The sequence below is a fragment of the Aspergillus neoniger genome (assembly GCF_003184625.1).
Source record: "Aspergillus neoniger CBS 115656 unplaced genomic scaffold BO87scaffold_9, whole genome shotgun sequence".
Taxonomy (NCBI): Eukaryota; Fungi; Ascomycota; class Eurotiomycetes; order Eurotiales; family Aspergillaceae; genus Aspergillus; species Aspergillus neoniger.
The window spans coordinates 226,914-252,893 of NW_020291137.1; the positions used below are offsets into that span (position 1 = coordinate 226,914).

The 25,980-nt window shown below is 52.8% G+C and overlaps 7 protein-coding genes across 7 annotated transcripts; 4 read left to right on the forward strand and 3 right to left on the reverse strand.

Annotated features, from left to right (window-relative positions):
* Positions 1-349: 349 nt before the first annotated feature.
* BO87DRAFT_374657 (AT DNA binding protein) lies at positions 350-2,379 on the reverse strand. The gene is made up of 7 exons (XM_025622829.1): positions 2,254-2,379; positions 1,852-2,149; positions 1,476-1,611; positions 1,092-1,337; positions 1,018-1,035; positions 846-962; positions 350-777 (listed from the first exon to the last, which is right to left on the reverse strand). Exons 2-7 carry the CDS (start codon positions 1,927-1,929, stop codon positions 458-460), a joined length of 915 nt encoding a protein of 304 aa, XP_025481768.1. The 5' UTR covers positions 1,930-2,149; positions 2,254-2,379; the 3' UTR covers positions 350-457.
* Positions 2,380-4,706: 2,327 nt separating this feature from the next.
* Positions 4,707-5,909, forward strand: BO87DRAFT_374659 (peroxiredoxin). The gene is made up of 5 exons (XM_025622830.1): positions 4,707-4,801; positions 4,874-4,982; positions 5,064-5,316; positions 5,373-5,625; positions 5,685-5,909. Exons 1-5 carry the CDS (start codon positions 4,782-4,784, stop codon positions 5,716-5,718), a joined length of 669 nt encoding a protein of 222 aa, XP_025481769.1. The 5' UTR covers positions 4,707-4,781; the 3' UTR covers positions 5,719-5,909.
* Positions 5,910-7,564: 1,655 nt separating this feature from the next.
* BO87DRAFT_395180 (putative regulatory protein Ral2) lies at positions 7,565-10,219 on the forward strand (the record flags this gene model as incomplete). The annotated part of the gene is made up of 1 exon (XM_025625172.1): positions 7,565-10,219. The coding sequence occupies one exon, from the start codon at positions 7,565-7,567 to the stop codon at positions 10,217-10,219; it is 2,655 nt and encodes an 884-aa protein (XP_025481770.1).
* Positions 10,220-10,855: 636 nt separating this feature from the next.
* BO87DRAFT_453246 (F-box domain protein) lies at positions 10,856-12,786 on the reverse strand (the record flags this gene model as incomplete). The annotated part of the gene is made up of 3 exons (XM_025628535.1): positions 12,136-12,786; positions 11,029-12,077; positions 10,856-10,888 (listed from the first exon to the last, which is right to left on the reverse strand). The coding sequence occupies exons 1-3, from the start codon at positions 12,488-12,490 to the stop codon at positions 10,856-10,858; spliced, it is 1,437 nt and encodes a 478-aa protein (XP_025481771.1). The 5' UTR covers positions 12,491-12,786.
* A 1,066-nt stretch (positions 12,787-13,852) lies between these two features.
* Positions 13,853-15,630, reverse strand: BO87DRAFT_374663 (putative pantetheine-phosphate adenylyltransferase). Its single transcript, XM_025622831.1, has one exon. The coding sequence runs from the start codon at positions 15,416-15,418 to the stop codon at positions 14,213-14,215; it is 1,206 nt and encodes a 401-aa protein (XP_025481772.1). The 5' UTR covers positions 15,419-15,630; the 3' UTR covers positions 13,853-14,212.
* Positions 15,631-15,777: 147 nt separating this feature from the next.
* BO87DRAFT_354598 (WD repeat protein) lies at positions 15,778-18,237 on the forward strand. The gene is made up of 4 exons (XM_025621290.1): positions 15,778-16,817; positions 16,886-17,486; positions 17,550-17,624; positions 17,682-18,237. The coding sequence occupies exons 1-4, from the start codon at positions 16,041-16,043 to the stop codon at positions 18,107-18,109; spliced, it is 1,881 nt and encodes a 626-aa protein (XP_025481773.1). The 5' UTR covers positions 15,778-16,040; the 3' UTR covers positions 18,110-18,237.
* Positions 18,238-18,782: 545 nt separating this feature from the next.
* On the forward strand, positions 18,783-21,947 carry triA (putative mRNA capping nucleoside-triphosphatase). The gene is made up of 3 exons (XM_025622832.1): positions 18,783-20,904; positions 20,956-21,405; positions 21,480-21,947. The coding sequence occupies exons 1-3, from the start codon at positions 19,249-19,251 to the stop codon at positions 21,648-21,650; spliced, it is 2,277 nt and encodes a 758-aa protein (XP_025481774.1). The 5' UTR covers positions 18,783-19,248; the 3' UTR covers positions 21,651-21,947.
* The last annotated feature ends 4,033 nt before the right edge of the window (positions 21,948-25,980 follow it).

The following is a 25,980-nucleotide window of genomic DNA, read 5'->3' on the forward strand; positions in this document are numbered from 1 at the left end:
TCGCTTCTCCGATTGCTCCATAATTGATTGCATTCTTCGCTAACCCTCGGAAGCTTTTGGAGGGGTTTCTGCCGCCACCAGTGATAGATTTTTGATCTGTCGCAGAACAGAGATTCGTCCAGAATCACAAACTTATTATCGTCTCAACAGCCACCCATGTTCTTTACCGGTCTACAAGGTATCGGCGCTTCTCGCTGGGGGATCTGCTAGTCTACAAGGCCTATAATGCGTCAACTAGTGCCAACATATATAGAAAGCATCGCCCGTCAAGGCCATGCAGCCATCCCCAAAACTGCCGGGTACAACCCGCCTGCTACGTGAATCGACCGCACCATCAGCTGCACCGAAAGAAAAAAAATCCCTTGATTGTACATAAAGTAAATGCGCGTGTCGAATTCCCACAAGAGTAAGTTGATCATCCCAAAAGCCCGACAACAAAATGAAATCCCTTTATCCTTTACTCGCTTGATTCAGGCTCCTCGCCCCCAGCGCTGTCATCTTTGGAAGCTTCGGCGTTTGCCTTGGCCTCGTTTTCCTCCGCTACCCCCATGATAAACGCCCATTCTGTGACGCTTACTGGCGTCACACTCAGCCGGGACTGCTTCAGAACCTGCATGTTTTCAAGAGCCCGTACGGACTGTGCATATGATTTGAGATCGTTCAACGTAATCATTTTGTTGAACTTGCGCCGGAACTCAACGTGGACAACCTGCCACTTGGGATCGTCTCGGTTCGACTTCTCGTCGTAGTATGGGTGGGCGGGATCGAAGGCCGACTCTAAATGCGAACGCCATGGGTTAGCTGACCCTGTCTTGTCCAGTAAGGGCTAATGTGTTAAGACTAACCATCCGGTGAAGGCTCCTTGACAATCTCCATGATACCTGCAATGCCTGGGACCTTGCAGTTGGAGTGGTAGAAGAAGGCGAGATCACCCTTCTTCATGTCGCGGATATGTTTTTGTGCTGTTTTGCTTGTGAGCCAGAAGGCTAGCTTGCTACTGCCAATGGCTTCACTTACCAACAGGGTTACGCACACCTACTGGGTGATCAGCAGACAAATCAATCATCCAAAGCCCTATGATGGAAACGTACCATCCCATGGCTCCGGCTCCTTACGAGCAGCCAAGTCATCAATGGAGAATTTTACATCAACACCTTTCTCCAGTCGCGAATCCGGCTCAGCCTTCATCAACCAGTATGAGCGCCCTTCAAAGGGTGTGGTATCGACCGTCTCTGTTTTCGTCGTTGATGAGGTGGGTTCTGTTCCATTTTCGACCGGGGTCTTCCTTGGCCTGCCCCGTTTGCCTTGCTTGGGGGTTGTAGACTTTGAGGGAGTAGCTAGTGTATGTCAGCAAATTCCGTAGGAAAAATTATACCAAATGCATTGTCTATAAGAGAATGGAAGACCAAAGGAACGGTATGGAGGTTGTCCGTAAAAGCATCAGAGAAGATATGGGACGCAAGGAGGGAACTGACGGGCATTCGGATCTTTACGAGGACGGCCACGGCCTCTTTTGGGGCCGTCAGGGCGCTTGGGAGTACTACCCTCAGGATATTTCCTGGGACGACCCCTCTTTCTCTTTTCGCCGGTAGCCGGTGTGTCGGGCGCGGCCTATGTGAGAAACGAAGAATGATTAGTCTTGTCTGAACGTGAAACTCTGGAAAACATAATCGTTTGTTCGTGCATTTTGGATGTAACATCGACGCTTCCATTCATTGGGGAAGGGGAGCGAATGACACCGTGATTAGCCAGTGGGCGGCGATCGCGTATTGGACGGGCCGACTGGTCTGGTAGAAGGACGCGCTACCTCGTGGGTAGTATGAATGAACTTGTAGATAGGCAAAGGCTTACCACTCTCTTCGCAGCAGGGGACTCGGCTTCCTCGGCGATTGACGCGCTCTCCGACTTGCGTTTCCTTTGGGGTGCCATGTTTGGTTGGTAGGTTGATGGGGGGATGTTTATCTGTGCGATAAGATCCACGGGAGTTTGGGGGGGGGAGGGGGGGGAAGGGAAGAGAGAGACGGAACAAAGATCGAATGGACGGTCAGAAAAGGACAAAAGCAGATGAAGACAACAAAGAAATCAGCCAGTCAGGAGCCAGCCAGCGGGGAAGCGCTGGGGGACTTGGGACACGAAGATCCAGACGCGCCTAGAAGTGTGAAAGCCAGCCAGTCAGTCAATCCAGTATAGGAAAGCTTATGAAGGAACCGATGCGGAAATGGGTGTTTGCAAAGGTTAGCAACGGAGACTAACCAAGGTACGGACCAGCTGTCTGTTCCGACAGTCGAAGGGAACGATTAGACACGACAGGACACGGTTCTAGGCACGCACTGGGCAAGAATTATAACAGGACCGCGATGAGTGAAGCTCTGGTTGCGGACGAGTGGACGGGTCGAGCTTCTCGGGACGCGCGGTGGAGCCCCCTTAGGCGCTCCGCTGGGGTCACGTGGCTCTGCTCGCGGAGATTCAGGTACCCTCACCAAGCAAAACTATAACTGATGATTATTTAATCCGTAGGCGCAGGAACAGGCAGGAGAATAAAACTGCACGCAGCATATACCCCTGTCATAGTTTGATGGAATTGTGCTACCCCGCCAGTTGGAACGATGCACCCGACTACAGGCAAGCTCGTGCCGTCAATACCAAATCACCGTATGGTGTAGGCCACTCATGACCATGATTTTGCTTAACTTTCAATCTGTACTACCAGCTACACCACCAACTATTTGGCACTATCTCAATAATGATTCGCTAGTGCCCAAATATACAGCCCCCGCTAGGCTGAAGGCATTTTATATGCCCTTTCAACGCCATGACTGGCCAGTAATCTCGGAGACTCCCACAATCAGGAGTCAGGATACCTTGACTCTCTAGTAGTGTTCTGGCGATTTGATAAGCTGGTCAACAGATAGGTTCAGAGAGATTTAAATTTCCAACTTGATGGATTCTCTCATAGTGTACTCCATCCACTCTATACCTCTAATCTCTCGGTTTTGCAAGAACTAGGAATAGGTACCTGTCTTATGCTGCTTCGATCGGAAGGCGGAAAGTATATCCCATGTTGCGAAGATAATATCCAGTTCGTAGTGACTCAAAGAGAAACTTTCTCCCCGTCATCGGACACCCTCACCTTCTCAAGAGGTTAGTCGGCGTGAACTGTCCTGCAAGCTCCAGAAGTGATTCCAATGCGGAGAGTAGACTATGAGGAAACTTAGTGTCGCGCAAAGCTACCATTCGGCCAGATATCGCTGCTCGATCTCTTTAAAGAACATATCAGGATCAAAAGGTCATATGTGGGTGGAGAGCCATTGGCATTTTTTGAGAGAGGGGAACTATTTGCCAGACTTGCGCGATATGTTGACCGTTATATGGAGATTGTAAGCGAATTGGTACCCGACCAGGAGAAAATGATGACTTTGGTCGAAGGAGAAAACTGATGGTATTCGGTAGGAAATTGCGCCATTGTCACTGATTCAGCCCTGCAGAGTTGGTCGCAAATGCCTCCGAACGGATACTTAGTGTACACAGTGAGTATGCCATCCCGGCAACGACTGTAGGGAAGGCCCTCCACACCCAAGCCATGAGAAGTCTTTCTCTTGTTGGAATAGAAATTCAAGTATCAGATAACAGTCACTCGCAATTCCAGACTCCGTGATAGCGCGTTAGACGGTTGAGTCATGGCATTGTTTTCCTTTCTAGCTTCGGGGTCAGTAATAAGTTTGGCACCTGGGTTTCCGTCGCCAAAACTTCGCACAGGGGTGAGTGCTGGTAGTTCGATCTTGGTAAGCTCCCAAATAGACTGCTCCGGGTGATTCTAGGGATTATGTATGCGGCGCTATGGGCAAAACTCTTTTCTGCAAATGCTTCTCATGATGGCGCCCTTGGCTCGGGCATCACTTACTGTAATGGTAGTGTGTAGGCTGTAGTTGATCAAGTAGTCGCCAGGAGGATGGGTAAGACGACACGCACAATTGCGCCATCATTCAACACCACCATTGGCCCCAAGCGAACACGATTGTCGGCCGAGCCATTTTCTTGCAAGGTAGTCGGCCGACAGCTCTCGGGTGAGAGAGAGTTGTAACGCTAGAAAGCGGCAGAGACGAACAAACAGAGTTGGGCACGTAGCAGCCAGTGTGTGGTAGTAGTCATAACATTGATTTGGACGATGATAGAGATAGTAGTATTAACAGAAACTATCTATAGAAGAAGAGGAGGATGAACAAGAGGATTGGCCTCGCACGGTTCTTCCCCTCCTACTATAGTTTAGGAGCAATGCCGGGACTAGAGGACGGTACATGAGTTAAGGTCGATGGTTCGTGCCTTGGGAAATCCAATCTCGCCATGGAATTCTGGTTGAATCTCCCCAAAAACATCCCCGAACGGGGGAGGGGCATTTCCCAATGCGGATGACGCTAAACATCCCACCTGGAATGAGCTCATGTGGGTCCAATCAGAGCTGTTCTGCCCCCTAGGCGGTGGCAGATTGCGTGATCAAGATCGCCCTCACAGCGGCTGTCATTCGTTGGAGGGGCATCCAAGCTGTGGTTCTGGTTCAATGTGGATGGTGCCCCCCCTCTGCCTCGTAGCTCCATCCCCGTTCCATTCACGGGCTCCTCGCCTCCTGGTTCCCCGACTTCGGGCCTCATCGGGGGTATATTTAGTACTTCCAACTTCCTCCCGTTGCATTCATCTTCTCCCGTTTCCTACTCATCTTTCTTTCCATACCTATCTAATCAAAAAGGTTCATACCCCACCCCTCTACACCTCCCCTCACTTTCACAATGGCCCAGGAACGTGCTCCGTAAGTGCTATCCAACACGATGTGAATATATCCCCTCATTCGGCCCAATGCTGACATGCCGCTTTCTCACAGTCTCCGTCTCGGCTCCGTTGCCCCCAACTTCGAGGCCGACTCCTCCAACGGCCCTATCTCTTTCCACGACTTCATTGGCGACAGCTGGGCTATCCTGTTCTCCCACCCCGTTAGTTCTCTCCTTGCACCGTTCTGGATACCATGATGAAGCAAAGATACAGCTGAGCTAACAATTCTGCAATTGGCATAGGATGACTTCACTCCCATTTGCACCACTGAGCTCGGTGCTTTCGCCAAGCTCGAGCCCGAGTTCACTGCTCGTGGCGTCAAGCTCATCGGTCTGAGCGCCAACGGCACCGAGTCCCACCACGCCTGGATCAAGGATATCGATGAGGTCAACGGCTCGAACCTCAAGTTCCCCATCATCTCCGACCCCGAGCGCAAGGTTGCCTACCTGTACGACATGGTCGACTACCAGGACACCACCAACGTTGACGCCAAGGGTGAGCCATTCATACTCCTAGAGTGACGCCGTGAGGACGCTGCTAACTTCCCTCAGGCATGGCTCTCACCATCCGTTCCGTCTTCATCATCGACCCCAGCAAGAAGATCCGTCTGATCATGTCCTACCCCGCCTCCACTGGTCGTAACACCGCTGAGGTCCTCCGTGTTGTCGACGCTCTGCAGACCACTGACAAGCACGGTGTCACCTGCCCCATCAACTGGCTCCCTGGTGACGACGTTGTCATCCCCCCTCCCGTCTCCACTGAGGACGCTCAGAAGAAGTTCGGTGACATCCGCATTGTCAAGCCGTAAGTTGTCCAATACACCCGCTTAAAGAGATGTTACGGTCGCTAACGCGATGGACTAGTTACCTTCGCTTCACCTCCCTCAAGAAGGAGTAAATCAAGGCAGATTATGACAATGTCCCGCCGATTCTCGTCAACTCAATCTCATACAGATGGGTGGCGTACGGATCATGATAACCAAAACATGTTGTGACGGGGTTGGTAGAGGGAACGCGGTATGAAAGTTATGGCTATGATGTGTAATAGTTTGATACCTCATGACAAACAAATCGATTAACGATCTCCAATTTATATCCCCAAGACGGGCAGGGTTCGCCTTGGCTAATAAATAACTGTATCGCATAAAGCTCCTGCATGTTGGGGGCCTCCACGCAGGAACCGTGTCCGCGGTGCTTTGGTTCCTGCATGGCGCACCTTAGAGGATCCTTTCGCTGTCCACACACGGCGACTGGTAGCATGATCAACAGTAGTCTGGCCCCGTTCGAGTGGCGATATGGAGCTGAAGTCCCGTCCTGCATGATGACCCTGGTCGCGAACGGCTGAAAGGCCAGCAGAAGGGCAGAATGCGTTTCCGGTGCCGTGCCTCGAATAAAAGCCCGTAAACACCCCGAGAATGCATAATAGGGAAAATGTACTGCTAAATAGGGTGTGAGCATACAAAGAGCAAATATGAGTTATCTGACTGTACGATGATCAATCATTCGACAGTCGCTGAGCGTCATAACATTTTTGGTTCATACACAATGGCATGCAGGTTTCAGACTGTCAGATTTTCGTGCTTACTCCTCTTCCTCCCAACCCACTAACTAGTTGTTTTACCTATTTTTCTGATCGATGTTCACACTGTCATGGGGCCGAGGCTCTGGACCGATCACAGGGACCCGTAAGACTGTTACTTCAAAAGGAGGTGCGTCGTGGTGTCCTTAGTCGTCGATAGCTTTTGCCTGCCAAACACAGGATATTCAACTCCGAGGATCAAAGCTGTCTACCTGAGTTTCAACTACTTGGCCCGAGAAGTGCAAGTATTTGAATGCTGGCGGTGCTACTCTGACGGACCTCCAAGTGTGCTATAAATAACAATTCAAACTGGTGAGAGGAACTTCCCGTTCTGGTTTGACATCATGGTTCTTTCCTCAAAAGTTGCTGATGCCTCAACTCTGAAACAGGTTCGCCCCCCTCCCCTCCCTTCCACTTTTGAGTTTGACCTGTCAGAGGAATTGACTTTCCCAGGGTTGGGTTGCATATTCTGCAAACCCTCTCCCTTTTAAGACACTGTTCTCCACCGTGATCTGACCCAGTAGTGCCTGGACCGTTTAACGGGTAACCGCCAACCAACTAGTGACAAGGTAGCGAGACCGCCTTGAACCCGCACTTCACTTCCACCAACCCCCGTCTTTCTCCTTTCCCTCAATCGTGTTTCCTCGATCGGGCTTCTTCAGTGACGTGATCGGTGGTTCATCCCTTGCAGCAATTCCATCCTTCGAGTCAAGAGCCTCTTGGTCCCACCTCCTTGCCTCTTCCCCTCGTCCAGGCTGCGGCAGCGGCGGGGAAAGCCAGCGAGTGCCTCTGACGGATTTCGCCTTTTCCGCCCGCCCCCTGATCTGGTCGCACTACCCCGGTCCGATTTAGACCTCGAAGATCGCCCCAAACCCTTTCGTTTCGCTCTCCTATCGTGCCCGTGCGGCTTCACTTGTCCAAATCCGTGCCTACTCGTGATATCTGGGTGTGATGATACTCTGTCGAATCGAGATCTCTCTAGCGCCGTACCAGAGATAAGTCATTTGAGGGTTGGAAACTGTCGTGATTTTGGAAAGACACCTCTTTGGATTTTTGGATACCCGGACACAGTTGGTTTTATGAGAGCTCGCTTGGGCGCACGATTGGAAGGACGATAGTTGGTTTCTGTGGAATTGTTTAGGTGGAGGATTCGTATACCGCCAAGATGATGTCCAGAAGCCAGTCGAGCTTGGGCTTCATGGACGCGGGGAGGGATGATCCCTCTGCGTCAGGCGCTCAACCTGGACATCAAGCGCCACCGTTCAACTCGGGTCCCATCAACCTGTCAGGTTTGGTGTGCAATGTGCGCCGAACAACTGGCAGGGAACCGCATCCGTTGGTCGGGGCCACCACGACTATCCTGGGCGATAAGCTTTACGTGTTCGGTGGTCGTGTCCTGTCTAAAAGTCGCCCGCAATTGACGTCGGACATATACGAGCTGGACTTGATCCGGCGTCACTGGACGAAGATTGAGACCACCGGCGACATCCCCCGTCCGCGGTACTTCCACAGTGTCTGCGCTCTGGGTGATCATAAGTTGGTGTGCTATGGCGGCATGTCGCCTGCACTGAACGTGTCAAAGGAGCCCGCCAGTAATGGCTCAGGTGGACAGGAAGCACAGCCAGAAGTGGTGGTCATGTCTGATATTCACATTTTCGATGTACCATCTCGGACGTGGACCCGTGTTCCTGCCACAGACTCGCCTCAGGGACGTTATGCACACTGCGCGACCATTTTGCCTTCAAGTGCCCATTTCACCTCCGCCACTGCTCCACTTTCGGCAATTCACCACAACCCCGCGTCGTCAAATCCGCACCAGGGATCGATTGGGGTGGATATCGACGGATTTGGAGGTGCAGAAATGGTGGTTGTAGGAGGGCAAGATAGCTCCAACCACTATATTGAACAGATTAGCGTGTTTAACCTACGTAGCCTGAAGTGGACCAGTACCACTCACCTGGGCCGAAGCTGCGGTGCCTATCGGAGTGTGGTTGCTCCCTTGGTAGGCATGAATGTTTCCGACATCGGGTCTGCCGCAGACGATGGTGAGGCTCAGGAGCCGTTAGAAGATTCGCAGGTCGAGGGCTGTCCGATGTTGGTCTATTCTAACTACAACTTCCTGGATGTGAAGCTGGAGCTTCAGGTGCGCCTCCCCGATGGTCGCCTGATCGAGAAACCCATGCAGAGCCAGGCGTCGCCTCCTGGCTTGAGGTTCCCCAACGGAGGAGTCATCAACGGCCATTTCGTCGTGAGCGGAACCTACCTGACTTCGTCGAAGCAAGAATACGCGCTCTGGGCCCTCGACCTGAGAACCCTCACCTGGGGTCGCATTGATGCCGGCGGCTCTGTGTTCGGACATGGCAGCTGGAACCGTGGAATTCTGTGGCCGAGAAGGAACACCTTTGTTATTTTGGGTCACCGGAAGCGCAGCTTGGTCGAGGACTACAACCATCGTCGCATCAACTTCTCCCACGTGTGTATGGTCGAGCTGGAAGCGTTTGGGCTCTACAACAATGCGTGCCGGACCACGCCCACATCGGGATACATCTCATACAGCGCCCCGGCAGTCCCTGCATCAATGCAGCACAAATTAACTAAATTAACCTCGGGCGGACGGCCGTTTACCTCCGCGTCCGACGAACTAGGCAGACTCGCCCAGTCTCTGCCTGAAATGGCCGATATGGAACTACAGGCGGTTGGAGGCGAGCGCATCCCTGTGAACTCACGCATCCTGACTCGCAGATGGGGCCCTTACTTTATCCAGCTTCTGCGCGAGTCCTGTGATAGCGGGATCGCCGAGACTGCAACATTACGTCCAGCGGTTGCCATGTATCCCAGTCGCAACTCGAGCATCACAATCACCCCGTCACTGGGGCAAAACAGCAATTATTCCAATTCCAGCACCCTTGTCAGCAACCGCTCAGTCACCTCAAAGTCCTTGTTAGCGAACCTTGAGATACCCTCTGCGCATAGCCTTTCCCCTACCTCTCGTCCTCGTGTGCTTTACCTCCCCCATACCGTCCTCACTCTTCAAGTCCTCGTCTACTATTTCTACACCTCGTCTCTCCCCCCCGCCGGCTCACCCCTCTGTACTCCGCAAATCCTCTGCTCCCTCCTCCAACTCGCCCGCCCCTACCAAGTCGACGGCCTCCTCGAAGCCACCGTCGAGCGCCTCCACCAAGTTCTCGACGGAAGAAACGCCGCTGCCGTCTTCAACGCCGCCGCAATGGCCGCCGGCGGTGGCCGAGGCACCGGCTTCACAAGTGGCCCCGGCGGCACCCTGGAAGCGCTGAACGGTGCCCACGCCGGCAACGAATCCTCCTCCGGTACCGGAACCACCACCTCCCAGAGCCACCTCACCTCCGATTCCTCCGACACCGAACACGGCACCTCCGCCCTCTCCGTGGCCAGCAGCGCCAGCGGCGTGATGGGCTCACGCGGCATCCCCCTTCGCATCAACACCAACATCTTCAGCCGCCGGCACCGCAGCAACGCCGGCGTAGACCGCGACCGCGAAGACTCCATGAGCAACGCCAGTATTTCCACCTCCGCCTCCACCAACACCAGCTTCGACCACTCCGACTCCGAAATGGGCGGCGACCCCACCCATCCGTCCCACCACCGCCGCAACACGGACGCAGAACTCCGTCCCGAACGCGAGATTTGGACCGGCGATCTCAGCAGCGTCATCGGTCTTCAGAAGCGCGGTCTCCGCGGTCTCATGGAAGGTCGTCGCCTCCGGGAACGCAACACCAAACCTGCTGGCGCGGTTGATCATGTTGCAACTGCTGCTACTGCTGCTCCACCGCCTGGTGCGTAGATATCTCAAAGCCACATACATACATACATGTACAGTTTCAGTCGGGGGTAGGGGAAGGAACAGGAGAAAGAGAAAGAGGGGAAGAGGGAAAGGGAGAATAATGATGAACGATGAACGATGATGTGTTATATTGCATTGATCATTGGGATCCTCTGTCATTTCTATTCATCTTGTCTATCTATCTAGTCACACTTACTACAACCACATACTACCTTTTTTTACTACAGGAGGGGGCAGGCAAGATGGTTGATGATTTCTATCTACCTATCTATCTATTTATCTATCATCTACTCAATACATAGATTTCTTTTCTCTTCCTTTGATTCAACTCTATCTTTGAGCCCATCTTTTCTTTCTTGGTATACCTCCCGTTAATTGATAATTCCCCCGTGTCTTTGTAACATTCTACATATTCTATCTCCGTAGTTTTTAACTAGTGTTTTGAATGCTTACTCATGTGTGTTTGTGGGTTGTAAGTGTCTGTTTTCATGCTTACTATTTCTTTTTATCAGGTGGTATCATTACGAATACAACGCTACCATAATACTCTGTACTAAGGTCTTCTGCTCATCCAGATTCTTGTGGTTAACTAGTATACGAGCGAGCGCGGCATACATACTTGCTTAGGAACCGGATTTACGGCTTGAATGCGACTAATGTTCCATATCCCTGCAGAGAAACCAATTGAACTTAACATATGTAAAATGAACAAATTTCGTAACGACATGACATTAAACCCTTCTGTGGACATTACTTCGTTGACTGGACAAAACCCATGCTTCCCACAGTAACCTCTGTTCATGGCTTACGCACTCTTCATTGTCTCCTAACACGTCGGCTGTGTGTCCGCGCAGCTGTTCAAGCGTGGCATCGGAAAAGGAGCGGCGGGTTTTGCCTGGTGGGCTACTGTTTGAGTAGTCCATGTTGAGGAAGGCCTTGTGCGGGGCCATGTCGGGCGTGGGTTGTACGACGATGGCAAGTGTCGGCGTTTGAGAACTGCCGGCACCGGGTCCGGCAGCGTCAGCGTGGTGGTGGGCATTGGAGTTGGCGTCGAAATGGCTGGTGTAGTCGATTCCACGCAGGTCTATGCGTTCAAGGAGGTCCATTTCGTCATGTAAGACGGTAAGAACGTCGCGCCATCGTCCACCGGGGCGGAGATAGACGTTGGCTAGTCGGACGTTGCGAAGCTGGCGCCTGTGCCGACGGATGAAGGCGATGATTTCTTCCGAGCCGAGGCGCCAGCCTTGGATACTGAGGGTCCGGAGTCTCTTCCACTGGACGTGGTGGAAAATTTGTTCTAACGCGAGGTCCAGTGGTGCATTGGTAGGGAAGCCTAAATGAATGGTCGTGAGATTTTTGGCAGCTAGAAAGAAGTCATGGAAGACGTTGGACAGCGTCTCCATGTATGTGGATAGCTTGGCTGCGGAGTGAAAAGTAACATCCAAGCTCGCCAGTCGTGCGCCCAGTGCGGAAAGGCTGGTGGATGGAGCTTGCAGCAATCTCACGGTTGCTTCCGGGCTGATCTGCGGCCCGACAAATCTCACTGAGTTACAGTTGGACTCTAGTAACGAGATGCTCAGGCTGGTGACAGCTCTGGTGCAGGCGGGTTCCCAATCCAGACGCGTTGTTCTTCCCAACGAGCGTTCGCGTATGTGGTCTAGCAATTGTTCGTCTGCTCCATCTTGCAACCGGAGGAGTTTGACTTGTTGTAGGGAAGAAAAAGCTGCTATCGCCCGTCGCAATAAACGGAGATCAAGGTTTGAATCGAGTATGTATTTTTGATCATCGAGCCGACGCCGGTGGATGGATGAAACGGGAAGGTTATCTACATCGACCCCATCCAGGATGTGGGACCAACCTATATGATTATCAGCTTCATGCGCGCAACATCCCGGGCGGGTCTGCAGAGACGGTACCGCTTCCTTGGTAGAAGGGTCGCACCATGTACGTGAAATATCTGACATGACAGGCTAGCTGCATGTTCAGAAGGTCCTCCAACCTTCGGAATTCGTCGGATGAAAACCGGAGTACAAAACTGGTGAATTTCCGGGGTGTACCGATGCGCTTGAATCTTCTGCAGACGAGTCTGAATCGATCCAACTCGGACTTTTCACCGAAGGCATGAGCCGTGCCATTGTCGGAGTCGCGAGACGAGCCTTGCGGAGTTGTCGGGGAGGGCTCGGGAGATAGATTGTCTGAACCCAAAAGGTACGAAAGTATATCACTGATCAACTCGTCTGCCAAGTCTTCAATGTTTCGAGGTCTCTCCATGGTTTTCGCACAGCGAAGCAGCCGCGTGGTCGGCTGCTATGGTCACTCGCACCAACATGGAAACCAGCCCAGGTACGAGAGGGGTATGGCAAACAACGATGCGCCAGGTCGGAGGTTCAGGAAGAAAGAGGAGAGCAGGAAGGGACTGACCCTGATTATATGGACAGGGAATCGACGAGAGAATAATCAAAGAGTGACAGCAGACAGCCGGGAGGTTTTTAAAGGATCATGACCACAGAAAATAAAATGAGGCGCAAAAAGTTCGAAAAGAAAAAAAAAAGGAGAGCAGAAAAAGAAATTAAGAGTTGGAGAAAGGAAGGACGAAAGTGATACATCCCCTCTCACACTCCCAGCACATTCTCTATCGACTGCAGAGTAGACGGCGGGCCACAGGCAGAGCGCTTGCAGCAAGTGAACCTGTCTGACAAGATTTAGAGCGTCCCACCGCGACAATCCCTAATCCCGTCATTCGAGTCGACTGGGGGGGTTTCACCTCCGGGTATCTCGCCAGGACCATCAGAAGACGCCCCAGTTTGATCAGACGACAGGATATTGGCTGAGAGAGCTGGCACACAGGGGTCACATGATCGAAACAGTATGCGGATATCCAGCGCGAACCTGCAGGAGGGAACCTAGTAGGAAACAAAATTGACGGAGAGGATTGGTAGGGAAGGACGACGACAGCTGGCTGGACCGGGGATAAGGGAAGGAGGAGGGAGGGAGGGAGGGGAGTGGGTAAGAGGGAAAATGATGCGACATTAGAGTCTGTTGCATGCAGACGCCCACCAGAGTTGCAGCAAAAGGAACCCCGCCTGGAAAGAACGCGAATCAATGGCGGCCTGTCGTTCCCAAGCCTAGATCGTCCCTGCTTGCGACTGGCGAGTTGCGCACGGCATTTATTCCCTCCTTCTGCCCCATCTCCGTGAGCCTAGCGCATTGGAGCTGCTCCATCAAACCGGGGGGTGCTAGCAGCAGGACTAGTACTTAGCAGCACGGTATCGAGATTGCAGAACTGGATCGGAATCGCCAACAATGGCATTGCGTTGGTCCGGACTGGAAAGCCTCGCGTGGGGATGTTGTGAGGGAAAGGATCATCAGCCCCTAAAACACTCTGGGCCAGTAGCCCCCGAGTCCAGGGCGCAATCCCAAACGCCGGGGAGATAAGATGGTTGGTGGTCTGTTCTCTCTTCTCTCTTTTGCCTCTCTGCACAAAGAAAACAACTCATTCTGAACCCTTCTCAGGGGTAATTTGCGTTTAGCAAATCAAACAAAGAGAATGATAATCCAAAAAAAAAAAGAAAAGGCCATTCAAAATTCTCCCCGGTAATTAGAAAGGAGCAAAAATATAACTGAATGGCGGTTGAAGAAAGAACGGAAGAAAAAGAAGTAGTAGTCCACCACCACATATTAGTGCGGAGACCGTCTATTTTACAAACCCCATTTAAAAATATTTGAAGCTCACTCCTTGTTGCGTCACTTCATCAAGAAGCACCATCGCAACTCACAAAAAAATCAATAGGATTTAAACGCATGACTCGCTTTGTTGTTCCTGGCTGCTGGTGATGCCGGCAATGTATGTACAGGATCGCATCGTGCCCAATCATCCCCATATCTGCACGCCTGCCCTCTGCCGTTTCAGGACAGCTGTCAATGTCTAAATTCTCGAGCTTGACGACTGGTTCGCATAGCTGCCCGCACGCTTTGCCAGTTCACTGCGCTAATTTATTCCGTGGCCATCTCCATCCGACGCCGTCTGATATCAGTGCTGCTTATCTTGGACGCGAAACTCTCGGCATCATCGGTGGGGACTTCGCCTGTATGTAGTACGTCGACTTCAAACACCTCCAAGCTCTCCCAGCCTTTCTTCGCACGCTCCTCATTGACCGCGCCCCCACCTGCACGGGTCTCTTTGGAAACAACAAGAGCACTAATCTCTTCGTCGGTGATGGTAGGGCCAAAAGGATCCGTGATCTGTACCAGCTTGAAGACTAGATCCGGCCGCATTTGCATCTGAATGTACTTGTCATTGGGTCCAGACCCAGACTCTCGTTCAATGCGCGGCGCACTGGTTTCCGGGATACGGAAATCCATGATGGCTGAAAGGAATGACCCGGTACTCATGCATCGCTCATCCCAGCTCTCCAGAAATTCGGCATACTTTTTCTTCGCCAGCAAACCTTCCCCTGTCACCCCGACGGTAATCTTCCGAACTTTACCTGCCTCCACATCCTCGGCAGGCTGCAGTACCAACGCCGTAGCCGTGAGCAAGAGCTTGTGCCCAATGTGAAAATGGTCGAAAGTGCCTCCTACAGCCACAGAGTAATGCGTGGTTGATATGTGGTTATCATCCATCACCAGAAGAGATTCTGCAGCCTTCCAATTGGGTGCTTTTGGGATTGCGCTCATAGATCCGCCGTTGGGGTCCTTAGACTCAGAATAGAAGCTACTGAAGGCCGTTGCTAGACCCTGACCTACTTGGTTATCCGGGTAGTATATGAAATCCCACAGTCGCCCAGACCGCGCCAACGTCTGCAAGTCAATAATAGGACCATCGCACGGATTGTCCCTGGGAACGGCAGTCTGGACTGAATCGTAGTCGAGTAAGATCACACGGGCGTCAATACCGCCAGGACCGTCGAGCTCAATGCCTTGCTCAACACACACAATCCCAATAAGCCTATAGATGCTTTCCAGAAAAGACTGGAGGCTTGAAAATCCCCTAGTGCGCGGCCGACATGAGGGGGATAGAAGGCCTGGAAGGGAGAGCGCAATATCTAGTGTGGCCGCGTGATTGGCTCCATTAAGTTCCCGGACAAGCTTGGTGCAGACACCCAACAGAATGGGCTCGTATGCAGCCTTGAACTGATCGAACGATGCCGAAGGGGGTGGCGGCAGCAGAAGCAGGGCCGAAAGTTGATCTGAAGCCATATTGCGGGGAGAAGAGAGGGGAGCTCACGGGTGGTGGAGCTTAGTAGAGAAAGAACACTGCAACGGTAGAGTTTCAAGGCGATAACGATAGAGTCGAAGAGATACAGCGCCGATGTGCCCTCTAATGGGGAATATAAGTGTAGAACCCCACCTAGTAATCCGGTGTCAAATATCTTCGTTTTGCAACGCAAGACAAGATCGCTTATATCAACCCCAACCAACGATGATGATGATGGAAGGAGAAGCGCAGGAATTCCCCGCGATCTGGGTGGCTGAGTCAGCGACACGAGACTCCCCTCGGCGGCGCTTTGCTGCCTCATCGCTCCTCCCTTCGACTTTCTCCGTTTCTGCAGGCATTCCTTCCCCTCGTTCGAGCTCGAGGATGTCTCTCTGACTCCTTAATCATCTTTTCCCCGTGATATGATCCAGATCGAGCACATCCCTGGTGCAGTCGGAGCTCCTAGCGCCAATCCCCTCTCCTCCGGATAGTCCTCGTACCCTCGTTATCGCCCTACGTCTTCGACCCCCGAACTCAATCCGAGAATCTCATTGAGCTCCAACTGCTGTGCGGTGGGCTGCGCCTTTCATTCTTGAGGTCTCGGGTTGTTCGGCCATCGCTGTCATGTCGAATCCTACGCAGCCTTACGACGCTCGGCGGGCGACAAGCTACGGTCGACCTGAGGAGCTCCATATTCCATCGACGGGCCCCAATCTGCAGCGACAATCGATGTCTCACGAATACCCCGCCGGTCAAGACAACCATGTCCCTTCCATCAATGTTCACCCATTGGGGTCGCAACCGGGTCAGTATGGTGGTGGTGGAAGCAGCGGCGCGAGCGGAGTACTTCCGGGAGCGCTTCAGCCGGGTAACGTCAACCGTCCTCCTGCAGTATCAGTCAACACTGCACCTTCGGCGCTACCAACACTACCTGAATTGAATACACCAATGCAGCCAACATCACAATCAGGACAACAGCCCCCGTCGGCGCAACAACAACAACAACCGCCCCAGCAGCAGCAGCAGCCAAATGCCCGCGCCAGTATGGTCAACTCTCATGGGCATTCTAGATCCAGCCCAGCGGGGTTTGAGCAGCCAAAATACAGACAGCCAGGCTCTTCTCCTGGCTCTGCATACCCTCCCCATACTCCTCAGGGAGCAAAATACTCACCGTTGGGTCTAGCCGACATCCGACCGACAGGGGACCTTTTAGGTGACCCAATCACCAGCTCCGGTATGGCGCCGTTCAACGGGGATAATCCGGTACCTACCAATAGCAATTACATCGCTCCTTGGCCTATATATTCCATGGATTGGTGCAAATGGCCTATCACGGGGAGCTCCAGCTCGTTCGGGGGCAAGATTGCCTTGGGAAGCTACCTAGAGGATAACCACAACTACGTACGCGTCCCCCTGCCACCTTGCATTCTTCATATTCGCAACCTCAAAGTTGTGCTAATTTGGAATAGATACAAATTATAGATACCCATTGGACACAACCCGACCCCGATACGCCAGATGCCGCCGCGGGGGAGATTAAGCTCGACTATGTGAAAACCGCAGAGGCCACCCATTCATATCCAGTAACACGGATACTCTGGGAGCCGCCGTCGTCGCAGAAGCAGTCTACCGATCTGTTGGCCACGTCTGGCGATCATTTGCGGTTATGGTCGCTGCCAACGGCGCAACCCGTACCAAGTTCCAACTCCATTACGCGGTCGGCCAGCCAACACGCACCGACAGCGAAACTGTCGCCGCTGGCTTTGCTCTCCAATTCCAAATCCCCCGAGCATACCGCTCCAATCACCTCATTGGACTGGAATACGATCTCGCCCAGTCTAATCATTACCTCGAGTATCGACACCACCTGCACGATCTGGGATATTCCCACCCTTACCGCTAAGACGCAGCTGATTGCACATGACAAAGAGGTATACGATGTTCGGTTCTGCGCGAATAGCGTGGACGTCTTCGTCAGCTGTGGCGCTGATGGTAGTGTGCGCATGTTTGATCTCCGCAGCCTAGAACATAGCACTATCATCTACGAGCCCACGGAGAAGCATGAGAAGGGTAATGCCAATTTATTTCTTCTTAAAGACCCCTGCATTATACGCTAACGGGTACCTGCTATAGTCCCCACTCCGGGCAATGGAAGTCCTTCTGGACAAGCCCAGCCCGTATGGCCCCCGCCTCTACTACGCATCGCTGGTATGTACCTGGTCAGATTTTGTGGCTGCGGTTGAAACTGGACGCTAACAGTCATAGCATCACCCCATGATTCCCACCTTCTTGCCACCTTCTCGCAAGATTCCAACATCGTGCGGGTTCTAGACGTCCGACAGCCCGGACAGGCTCTTCTTGAACTGAAGGGCCACGGCTCCTCCATCAACTGCGTTGAGTGGTCGCCCAATCGCCGCGGGGTTCTGGCCTCTGGTGCGGACGATTGCTTCGTACTTCTGTGGGACCTCATCAACCAGCACAATGCGGCTCCTGTGCCCCCCATGCCTCCCGCCCCGCACAATGCGGGCACGCCTGCGACACCCAGTGAGCGTGGCCCGGCCGCCGTATGGCTCTGCGACAACGAAGTGTCGAACATCAGCTGGTCGCCGCAGGGCGGTACCACCCCTGCCGGGCATCCGCGCGACTGGCTTGGGGTCTGCGGTGGACGTGGATTATGGGGTGTGGCACTGTAGCGCCTTGGAGAAAAGCACCATTAGACGACTTGTTGTTTCTTTTTCAACTTACACTACACCATCGTCTCGCGTTGCTGTGTTTTATTTTCTTTTCTTTTCTTTTCTTTTCTTTTTTTTTTTTTTTTTTTCTGTTGGCTTTACTTTTTCTTTCTCCTTTTGGATTTTGCTGCCACCTTCGGTATCCCCTCACGCTGTAAAGAGATTCTTGGGTTGTTAACTGGCATGGTATGAGTGAACGAATGAAACGAACTAGCGTATAGTCGAATGAGTACCTAGGTGTATTTCAGGGGCACTTGAGTTGTGCTTTTTATCTCGTTTACAAGTGGATATCTTGAACGGGGAGTGGATGAAGCCGGGTATACTTATAGCTACTACTCCCGTCAATCTATACTATACAACATGCACCATTGACAGGCACAGGTCAAGACATGGTAAAAGAACACTCTACAACTCTAATGGTAAAAGCAGAGCTTTACCATGTATCAGATCAGTTTTTGAATGTATTTGTACATTGAAAAAAACGGGGGTGGAGGCAGCGTCGCAATGAGACTCAGAGCGGTGCAACCTTAGGGCGGGAAGGCAGCAGGGAAGGGACTACTAACTAACTATACACTGAATGCTACTTTACTACTTACTACTTTTTACTTACTGATTAAACTTATCGGTGATGTGTCTCTTCCCCATTTCTCGACTGACAGCTAGAATAACCATTTCTTATCCTCATTCCACTGCGCTTCATCTTCCATCACTCTCTTCTCTTCCCCAAAATTCCTTCTTTCTATGGGAGCTCCGAGCCGCCAATCGGCCACCCGCCAATTGCACGCCAGAATACGGTGCCGATCCCGCGACGTGAACTTCTCGACCTTCAATTCAGCTCTCCTCATCCTTCCCTTCTCCTCTTCCTCCTCGACTTCGGCTTCTATCCCGGCTCTTTCGTGCCCTTCGCCCTTCCACCCTGCAAATCGCCAACTCACTGGCGATTGCCTCATGCCGTCATTCCTCGCCATTCTCTCGTGACTTCTCCGAGCTTTCTGGCGGGAGTTCAGCTGTCCCCAAGTGATCGTGGAAGGGAGTCTGCAGCTTCCCTCTTTCTTGCTACTCAACACCTTCAGGTTGTCGCTTTCTAGCCAGCTGTCACCATGGACTTGCGCACCATCATGAACACGGAGAGCGCTGGCAACTCCAGCGCTCCCTCCCAACCACATCCGTCGCCATCTCAAGCGCCTCGCGATTCCGCCGACCCCATCTATCCTCCGCGCGACCAGCTGCCATCCTCATCCTCCTATCCGTCAGCCTTTCCCGGCCCTCCGCCGCCGCAACGATCTCACGCATCTCCCGAGCGCTCTTCCTCCTACGGATCTCTTCAGTCGCCTTACCAATATCGTCCCTCACCGGCCATAATTCCGGGCGCGCCATCCCAACGAGCTCCGACCCCTCCTCCCTACGGTGCCTCCGTCTCGCGTGACTCCTTCGCCGCGTCCGTCGCTTACAATCAACAGCAACAGCAGCAGCAGCAGTCCCCCGTCGCTCAACAACGGTCGCAATCCATCCAGTCTGTTTTAACCCCCTATTCCCATTCCTCCAACTCATTCCATCCCAGGGAAAGTTCCCCGACAGGCGCTGCACAACCTTATCCGTCGCAACATTTCTCCCCTCCGGCACAAGGATCGCTACCGAATACGCCACGAGGGTCTGCTGCTGCTATCTACGCCCACCAATCACCCCAATCTTCTGTTCGTCCTCAATCCTCAGGTCGTGACTCTCTTTCGAATCGAGCTTCCAGTCCGTGGGTGGGCCCGGACGCTGCCGCTGCCGCCATGCACGTGTCGCCCTCCACCGCGGCGCGGTCATCGCGAGCAGAATCAAGAACACTAGACCAAACTCCGCGCAAACACAGTTCCACCTCAGAAAGAAGGGAGTCAGACGAAAGTGTGAGCCCGAGAACTACCTTCCTCCCAGGGGCTCGTCCCGAGGCAACTACGGCACGTCCCGACCAGACCGCTTTATCGCAGCCAGAACACGTTGAGAATGGAACTATAATAAAGGAGGGCCAACCTACGAACCCAAGTCTTCCCACACATCAGCAACACATCAACAGTTCCCCCTCGTCGAGAATGTCCATCACAAAGGAATCGTCTGTGGAGGATTCGGCGCCCCAGTGGGCCCAAAAAGCTAGAGTGGCTTCAGACCCGAAAATCACGTCGAGCCCGCAACAGCCCAAGCGAAAACGGCGAAGGCTCAACGAACCGCCTATCTACGCCCAACGATGTGCTCGTTCGAAAGGAAGATGTCCCCCAATCCCAAAGCCACACCCGCCTATTCCCAAACACGCGAGAGACTCGCCAGCAAACCCCTGGATCGTGCGCCAACGCGCCGTGTCCTCCGCGCAGGGAGCTGTGGCTGCTGCTGTTGCTCCTCCTGTCAAAGTCAAAGGGGAATCCACGCCCGTGAATGGACCTTCGACGCCGACGCCGCAGCGGCCATCCGAACCTCCACAGGTCGGTAGCTTGGGGCCATGGGAACCGTCTATTACGGGGTTTATCCCGCACGAGGAGGTCACCAAAATTGTCGCCGATTTCCTTTTCAAACACGTCGTGCTCCGAAATGATGCCATTGCAGCCCCGGCTGGGGCGGCTGCTGCCGGACAGATGCCTATCATTGAGGTGGAAGCCAAACTGGGTCAGCTCATCGACATGGATCGCGGGGAGCGAATGGTTCTGCCAATCTTGACTGAGACTGTTGTAAACAAGGATAACCCGCGCTTTAGGACTGCGTTTGAAAGCACTATGACTGTGGTAAGTAATAATGCATGTTTCTATATGTATTAACCAGCTAACTCTGCAAAGGCGCAACACCGAGCAATGAATAATTTCCTCAACGAAGCGGTCAAGATGTCCATGCCCCAATCAAATCAAGGTCGCATCCCACTTTCATACGCCCACAAGAAGGAGAGGGATACATTCTACGAAGTCTCTCCCAACGAGCTTCCGCCAGTCATCCGACAGAACCTCAATCCGCGTCATAAACCCAAGGTGCGTGTAACCGTCGATCAGCGAACGGGCGAAGTCCTCGCAAAGATCGTCAAATGCCGCATCGCCGACCTCGACGTACACAGCCCACGCACTTGTGTCGACTGGCGAATCAGCGTCAACCTCGAAATGAGCTACGACGGCGATGTCAGTAACCTGCCCGTCGCCGACGGAAGGGGTGGTCGTGGCGGCGACCGGAACAAGGATCGTATGAGTTATCGACATCTAGCATACCAGATCGATCTAACCCAGGTTGCGAAATCAGAGGTGAGAATCCCTTAATAATCTTTTACTCTCCAAAAAGAAGCAAAGACATGCTAACATCCCTTTCCTCCCTCCAGCCCCCAGTCAAAGGCGAATTCGAACACGAACTCGAAGTCGAAATCTCCGCCGCCGAAATCCGCCGCCAAGGCCAAATGGCTATGACGGGAGATCCCAAAAACCAGTATGAAGAACTGATCAAGGGTTTCGTGGATAATGTCCGTGTTCTGGCACGAGCCGTACCGCCATAGTTTTACCTTCATTTATCCCTATCCACTTTTTTCTTATTCCATCTTCCGAAGAAACTCTTTTTTTTCTCTTCTCGCACATAACACGGATACACAAAATTGGACGACGGGATCGCATGCAACAACAACTATTTAACTATTCTATGGTCGATGAGACGCTTATGTTTGTTTGTGATTTTATTCATTGATTAAGTTTCTAGAGGATTGCGTTAAGTTGTTTCTGCAATTCCTCTCTATTTATCTTTTTTTTTTTTTTTTTCTTCGCCGTGTTTTACTATGTATTTTTATTTTTGAAGTCTCAAAAGCAAGGCAAGAAGGAATGAATGCAAGCAAGCAAGCAAGCGGAAAGGGTATGTTCATGTGATATTTTCATTCTTTTTTTTTCTTCAATTCTGTGACGTAGATCTCATTTTCTTACTTCACCCTCTCAGGATGTTTGTCACGTGGGTTCTCACTATGGAAAATGTAATTGATGGATTGTAGTGATAAGTAGATGATACACATAATACAGTGATAAAAAGAAAAAATCTGTCCAACGAAACAACCATGCTTCTCGCACCCGGATGATATGATATGAAATGATATGATGTGATTAGAACGTAAGAAGCACAAAACAGAGAAAAAGAGAAAAATGATACGCCCGCATTTTGTCTATTTTCACATATTCATTTCAAAATCTTTGCTCCTGTCCTCAAGGACTAGGTGTCCCCTCTTCATACCGCGGTCCACCATCGTCACCATCTCCGTATGCACCTGCGCCTGGGGTCGCGGCAGATCCGCCCAGAGCTGGTGTGGGTGCGTCATATGGACGACTACCGCCAGCGTTATCGAAAGCTGCTGGCGTAGGTGCGTCGTAGGCTCTCTTGTCGCCGGGGGTGGGCGCGTTGAAGGCACCCGGGGTCGGGGCACTATCTGCCCAAGCACCGGGCGTGGGTGCGGAAACACCAGGGGTAGGTGCGCTTCCGTAGGCACCGGGGGTAGGAGCAGAGTAGCCTCCAGGGGTTGGGGCATCGTAGCCACGGTCCTTGGTGCCGTTGCTGGCGGTGGCTCCGCCCCAGGCAGGAGTGCGGTTACCGGCGTTGGAGGAGCCCCAAGCGGGGGTTCGGGAGCCAGCGGCGAAAGCATCGAAGTCACTGTTGCCAGAGCCAACGTAGGGAGTGCGAGCTCCAGCGTTCCAGGCGGGCGTACGCGAGCCAAAGCCTCCGTAGGCGGTTTGACTGCCATCGTAGGGGTTGGAGGTTCGGGAGCCGTCTTGCTTCCAGGCTGGGGTGCGGGAACCGCCCACGCCGGCCCAAGCGGGTGCTGAAGATAAGGTTAGCACGATGGAACTGTGTATTGGTATGGAAAGAGATGCTCACTTCTCGAGGACGAGGGACCGCCCCAGGCTGGTGTCCGGGACGAATCTCCAGCTCCCATTGGGGTACGACCGCCTTGCCAGGCGGAGGGAGGTCCTCCAGATCCTCCATGCGGCACGCGCGGTCCTCCGCGGCCACGGCCCATGTCTATCGTCTGTCCTGTGACAGGATCCTTGACGACGAGGATGTCCTTGGGAATGGAGATCAACTTGTTCTTAGAATGCAGCTCCACACGAGCCTGCACATCTGTGGAGTCCTTGACGATACCAACAAGACCCTTGAAAGGTCCTTTGCGAACCATGACTGTCTTACCGATCATTCTGTCACGCCCAAAGCTCTTTTGGGGGGGACCCATCATACCACCAGGCATACCGTTCCTCATCAAAGCCGGGTTCATCTTCGTGAGATCAGGTCCGGTAGATCTGCCGCCCTTGGCCGAGACGGTAACTACATTGGTGGTGCGGACAACCACGATACCAGAGTTCTCGGCTTGCGCTTTGTTATGCAAGAACAGGAAAGAACGGTGAATGTGAAGAATCACGCCGTTTCTCTGTTCGCCGTAGACTTCTCGAACCGTATCTCCATGGCGAATCTCTGCGCCATTGCGATCCGTAGCCACAGCGTCTTTGCGAGGAGTGATCTTGTTCGCGACTTGTGTGGGAAGAATCGTCCGGATAGAACCGTTCTGGTCCAGCACCCGCAGCGACTCTCTGTCAACCTTGACGATACAAGCAACGGTGGCAGCACTGTATGAGTTAGAACCTGGTGTCCATGGCAGCGGGAGAAGGGAACTTACTCTAATTGCACCAAGTCGTGAACGTCGAACATGCCCAATTTTCCATCAACACCAGTCTCAGCGGATAGTCGGAGATCTTTGCTGAAGACTGTGATTTCCTGCATGCTCATGTCGCTAAGTAATGTCACTGTGTCGTCCTTGACCTGTACAACCATACCCAGCTCATCCTGGTATCTGCTGCCACCGATAACCTTGACATGGTCACCCTCTCTGAAACGCTTGCGGAGGGACTTGACAGGCGCATCGATGGTCTGCCCAGCCAGATCGCCCTCCGTAACCAGCAGAGTCACGATGTCTCCTCGAGTAGAACTTGTGCGACCGATCAAGCCCTGTTGTTCACCTCGGAACACTTCCACCGGGTCGCCGGGAAGGTAGGAGTCTTCAGCAGCGGAGTTCTTGAGCGTCTCGGCCAAGGAAGCCAGATCCAAGTTCGAGGTGCCATCCTCGGAGCCGCGAGCAAACATGGTGACTTCCTCGAGTCGAGGGTTGACATTCTTTGTGATAAGATGTTGAACCTTCAAGTCCTTAATCAAGAAGCCATCCACATATGTTTCGCCGAGATAGTTCCATGACTTTCCACCCAAACCAGACGTGGCAGACAGGTACTTTGCATGCTTCTTCTTGGCTTCAGCTTCACTGAACGCACGCTGGGGAGGCCGTGCCACTGCTGGGTTCATGCCAGGGCGCTTCCTCTTCGGATCGGCAATAGGGGCACCGATATCCTCGTTCATGCCGTAATCCAACCGCGGAATCAGTCTCACAGTCACTGCCAAGCCGTTCGTTTCGACTTCCTCGATCTGCGCCAGATCGCCCTGGTATTTACCACGCTTGATACGAACCCAGCCACCAGGCATGAGCTCTTCGGACTTCTGTACTCGAAGGAGGTCGGGCATCTCTCTCACTGGGACCAGGATCATCTTCGTCCTCGGATACACATTGGTCATGTCCTGTAGTGCATCCATGACATCGGCCTGCCTGCGCGCCTCAACATAGATATAACCGGCCATAGCACCTCCACGTTCGAAAGCCGACATGATCTTGATGGGGTTTCGAGATCCCGGAGGCCGCTCTTCAATGCGCTTCTGGATTGAGAACACGACTTCACGTTCCTTACCGGCCTTGCAGCGAACACCCCAGATGCTAGGGTCGTCCACACTGGGAAGAAGCAGTCGCTTGGGAACAACCACTGCGTCAGTAGCCGCGGCGCGGTTCCGTCCATAGCGCTCCTTGAGCATCTGTGCCTGCTTCTCTGCATCCATGCTAGCTGCCAGTTCACGCTGACGATCAAGCTGTCTGTGTCGGCGGTCGTCCGTTTCAGCACCAACAGGCAGAGCGTCCATATCATCCGGGTGCATTTCTCCACCGAATTCCGCTAGTTCGTCCTCGTCATCCTCAGCTTCATCCTCATCCTCATCGACACCGGCTTCTTCTTCGAAGAACGAGTGCACACCGGCTTTGCGTCTGCGCTTCCGTGGGCGTCCCTACAAACGAAACCATGATCAGCCGGTGACCTTTCCAAACTTAGGACCAGAACCTATACTCACAGCATTGGCATCCTCGTCATCATCCTCCTCCTCTTCCTCTTCGTCTTCATCCTCTTCTTCCCCTTCCTCCTCTTCGTCGTCATTCTCGCCCTCCTCATCGTCATCGGCGCCCCTTCCGGCATTATCTTCACTACCAGCACGTTGCCTTCCACTCCGTCCAGTGTTCACTTCCTCCTCGTCATCGTCATCGTCTTCATCGTCCGGAGCGCGACGCGCAGCCTGCTTCAATCGTGTATCAGTGAAACGGTTCACTTTGCCGCCCAATCATATAACAAACCTTAGTGTCCTCATCCCCAGAGTCATCCGCAGGAGCGGGGTTGAAGTCGTCGTCCTCCTCTTCAGACCCGAAGTCTTGGTCTAGCACGTTTCGAGACATGTTTCAAGGCGCAGGGGGGTCGATGGTGGCTTTGCAAAGAAAGCACAGATGAAGAAAAGACGAAGTGTTGGATAATATTATTTGTCGTCTGTCAAGCGATATTGAACTGTATCAGCTCGAATCAGTTGCTCAGAGGAGTCGAACAGATATCGAACCCGGCACCGTGAAGGAAGCTGTGGCGAATAGTGGCTCACAGATCTGTAAGAAAGGCAACGAATTGCCCGAATTATGAAAGACTGGAGAGGGCGAATCCAAGACGACA

Coding starts and splice junctions, on each gene's coding strand:
- BO87DRAFT_374657 (XM_025622829.1), bottom strand. CDS start 1,929: ATGGCACCCCAAAGGAAACGCAAGTCGGAGAGCGCGTCAATCGCCGAG. Junction 1,338..1,475: donor TCGTAAAGATCCGAATGCCC/GTCAGTTCCCTC, acceptor GACATACACTAG/CTACTCCCTCAAAGTCTACA. Junction 778..845: donor CAAGGAGCCTTCACCGGATG/GTTAGTCTTAAC, acceptor GTTCGCATTTAG/AGTCGGCCTTCGATCCCGCC.
- BO87DRAFT_374659 (XM_025622830.1), top strand. CDS start 4,782: ATGGCCCAGGAACGTGCTCC. Junction 4,802..4,873: donor ATGGCCCAGGAACGTGCTCC/GTAAGTGCTATC, acceptor GCTTTCTCACAG/TCTCCGTCTCGGCTCCGTTG. Junction 5,317..5,372: donor CACCAACGTTGACGCCAAGG/GTGAGCCATTCA, acceptor AACTTCCCTCAG/GCATGGCTCTCACCATCCGT.
- BO87DRAFT_374663 (XM_025622831.1), bottom strand. CDS start 15,418: ATGGCTTCAGATCAACTTTCGGCCCTGCTTCTGCTGCCGCCACCCCCT.
- BO87DRAFT_354598 (XM_025621290.1), top strand. CDS start 16,041: ATGTCGAATCCTACGCAGCCTTACGACGCTCGGCGGGCGACAAGCTAC. Junction 16,818..16,885: donor TAGAGGATAACCACAACTAC/GTACGCGTCCCC, acceptor AATTTGGAATAG/ATACAAATTATAGATACCCA. Junction 17,625..17,681: donor GCCTCTACTACGCATCGCTG/GTATGTACCTGG, acceptor TAACAGTCATAG/CATCACCCCATGATTCCCAC.
- triA (XM_025622832.1), top strand. CDS start 19,249: ATGGACTTGCGCACCATCATGAACACGGAGAGCGCTGGCAACTCCAGC. Junction 20,905..20,955: donor TTGAAAGCACTATGACTGTG/GTAAGTAATAAT, acceptor AACTCTGCAAAG/GCGCAACACCGAGCAATGAA. Junction 21,406..21,479: donor CCCAGGTTGCGAAATCAGAG/GTGAGAATCCCT, acceptor TCCTCCCTCCAG/CCCCCAGTCAAAGGCGAATT.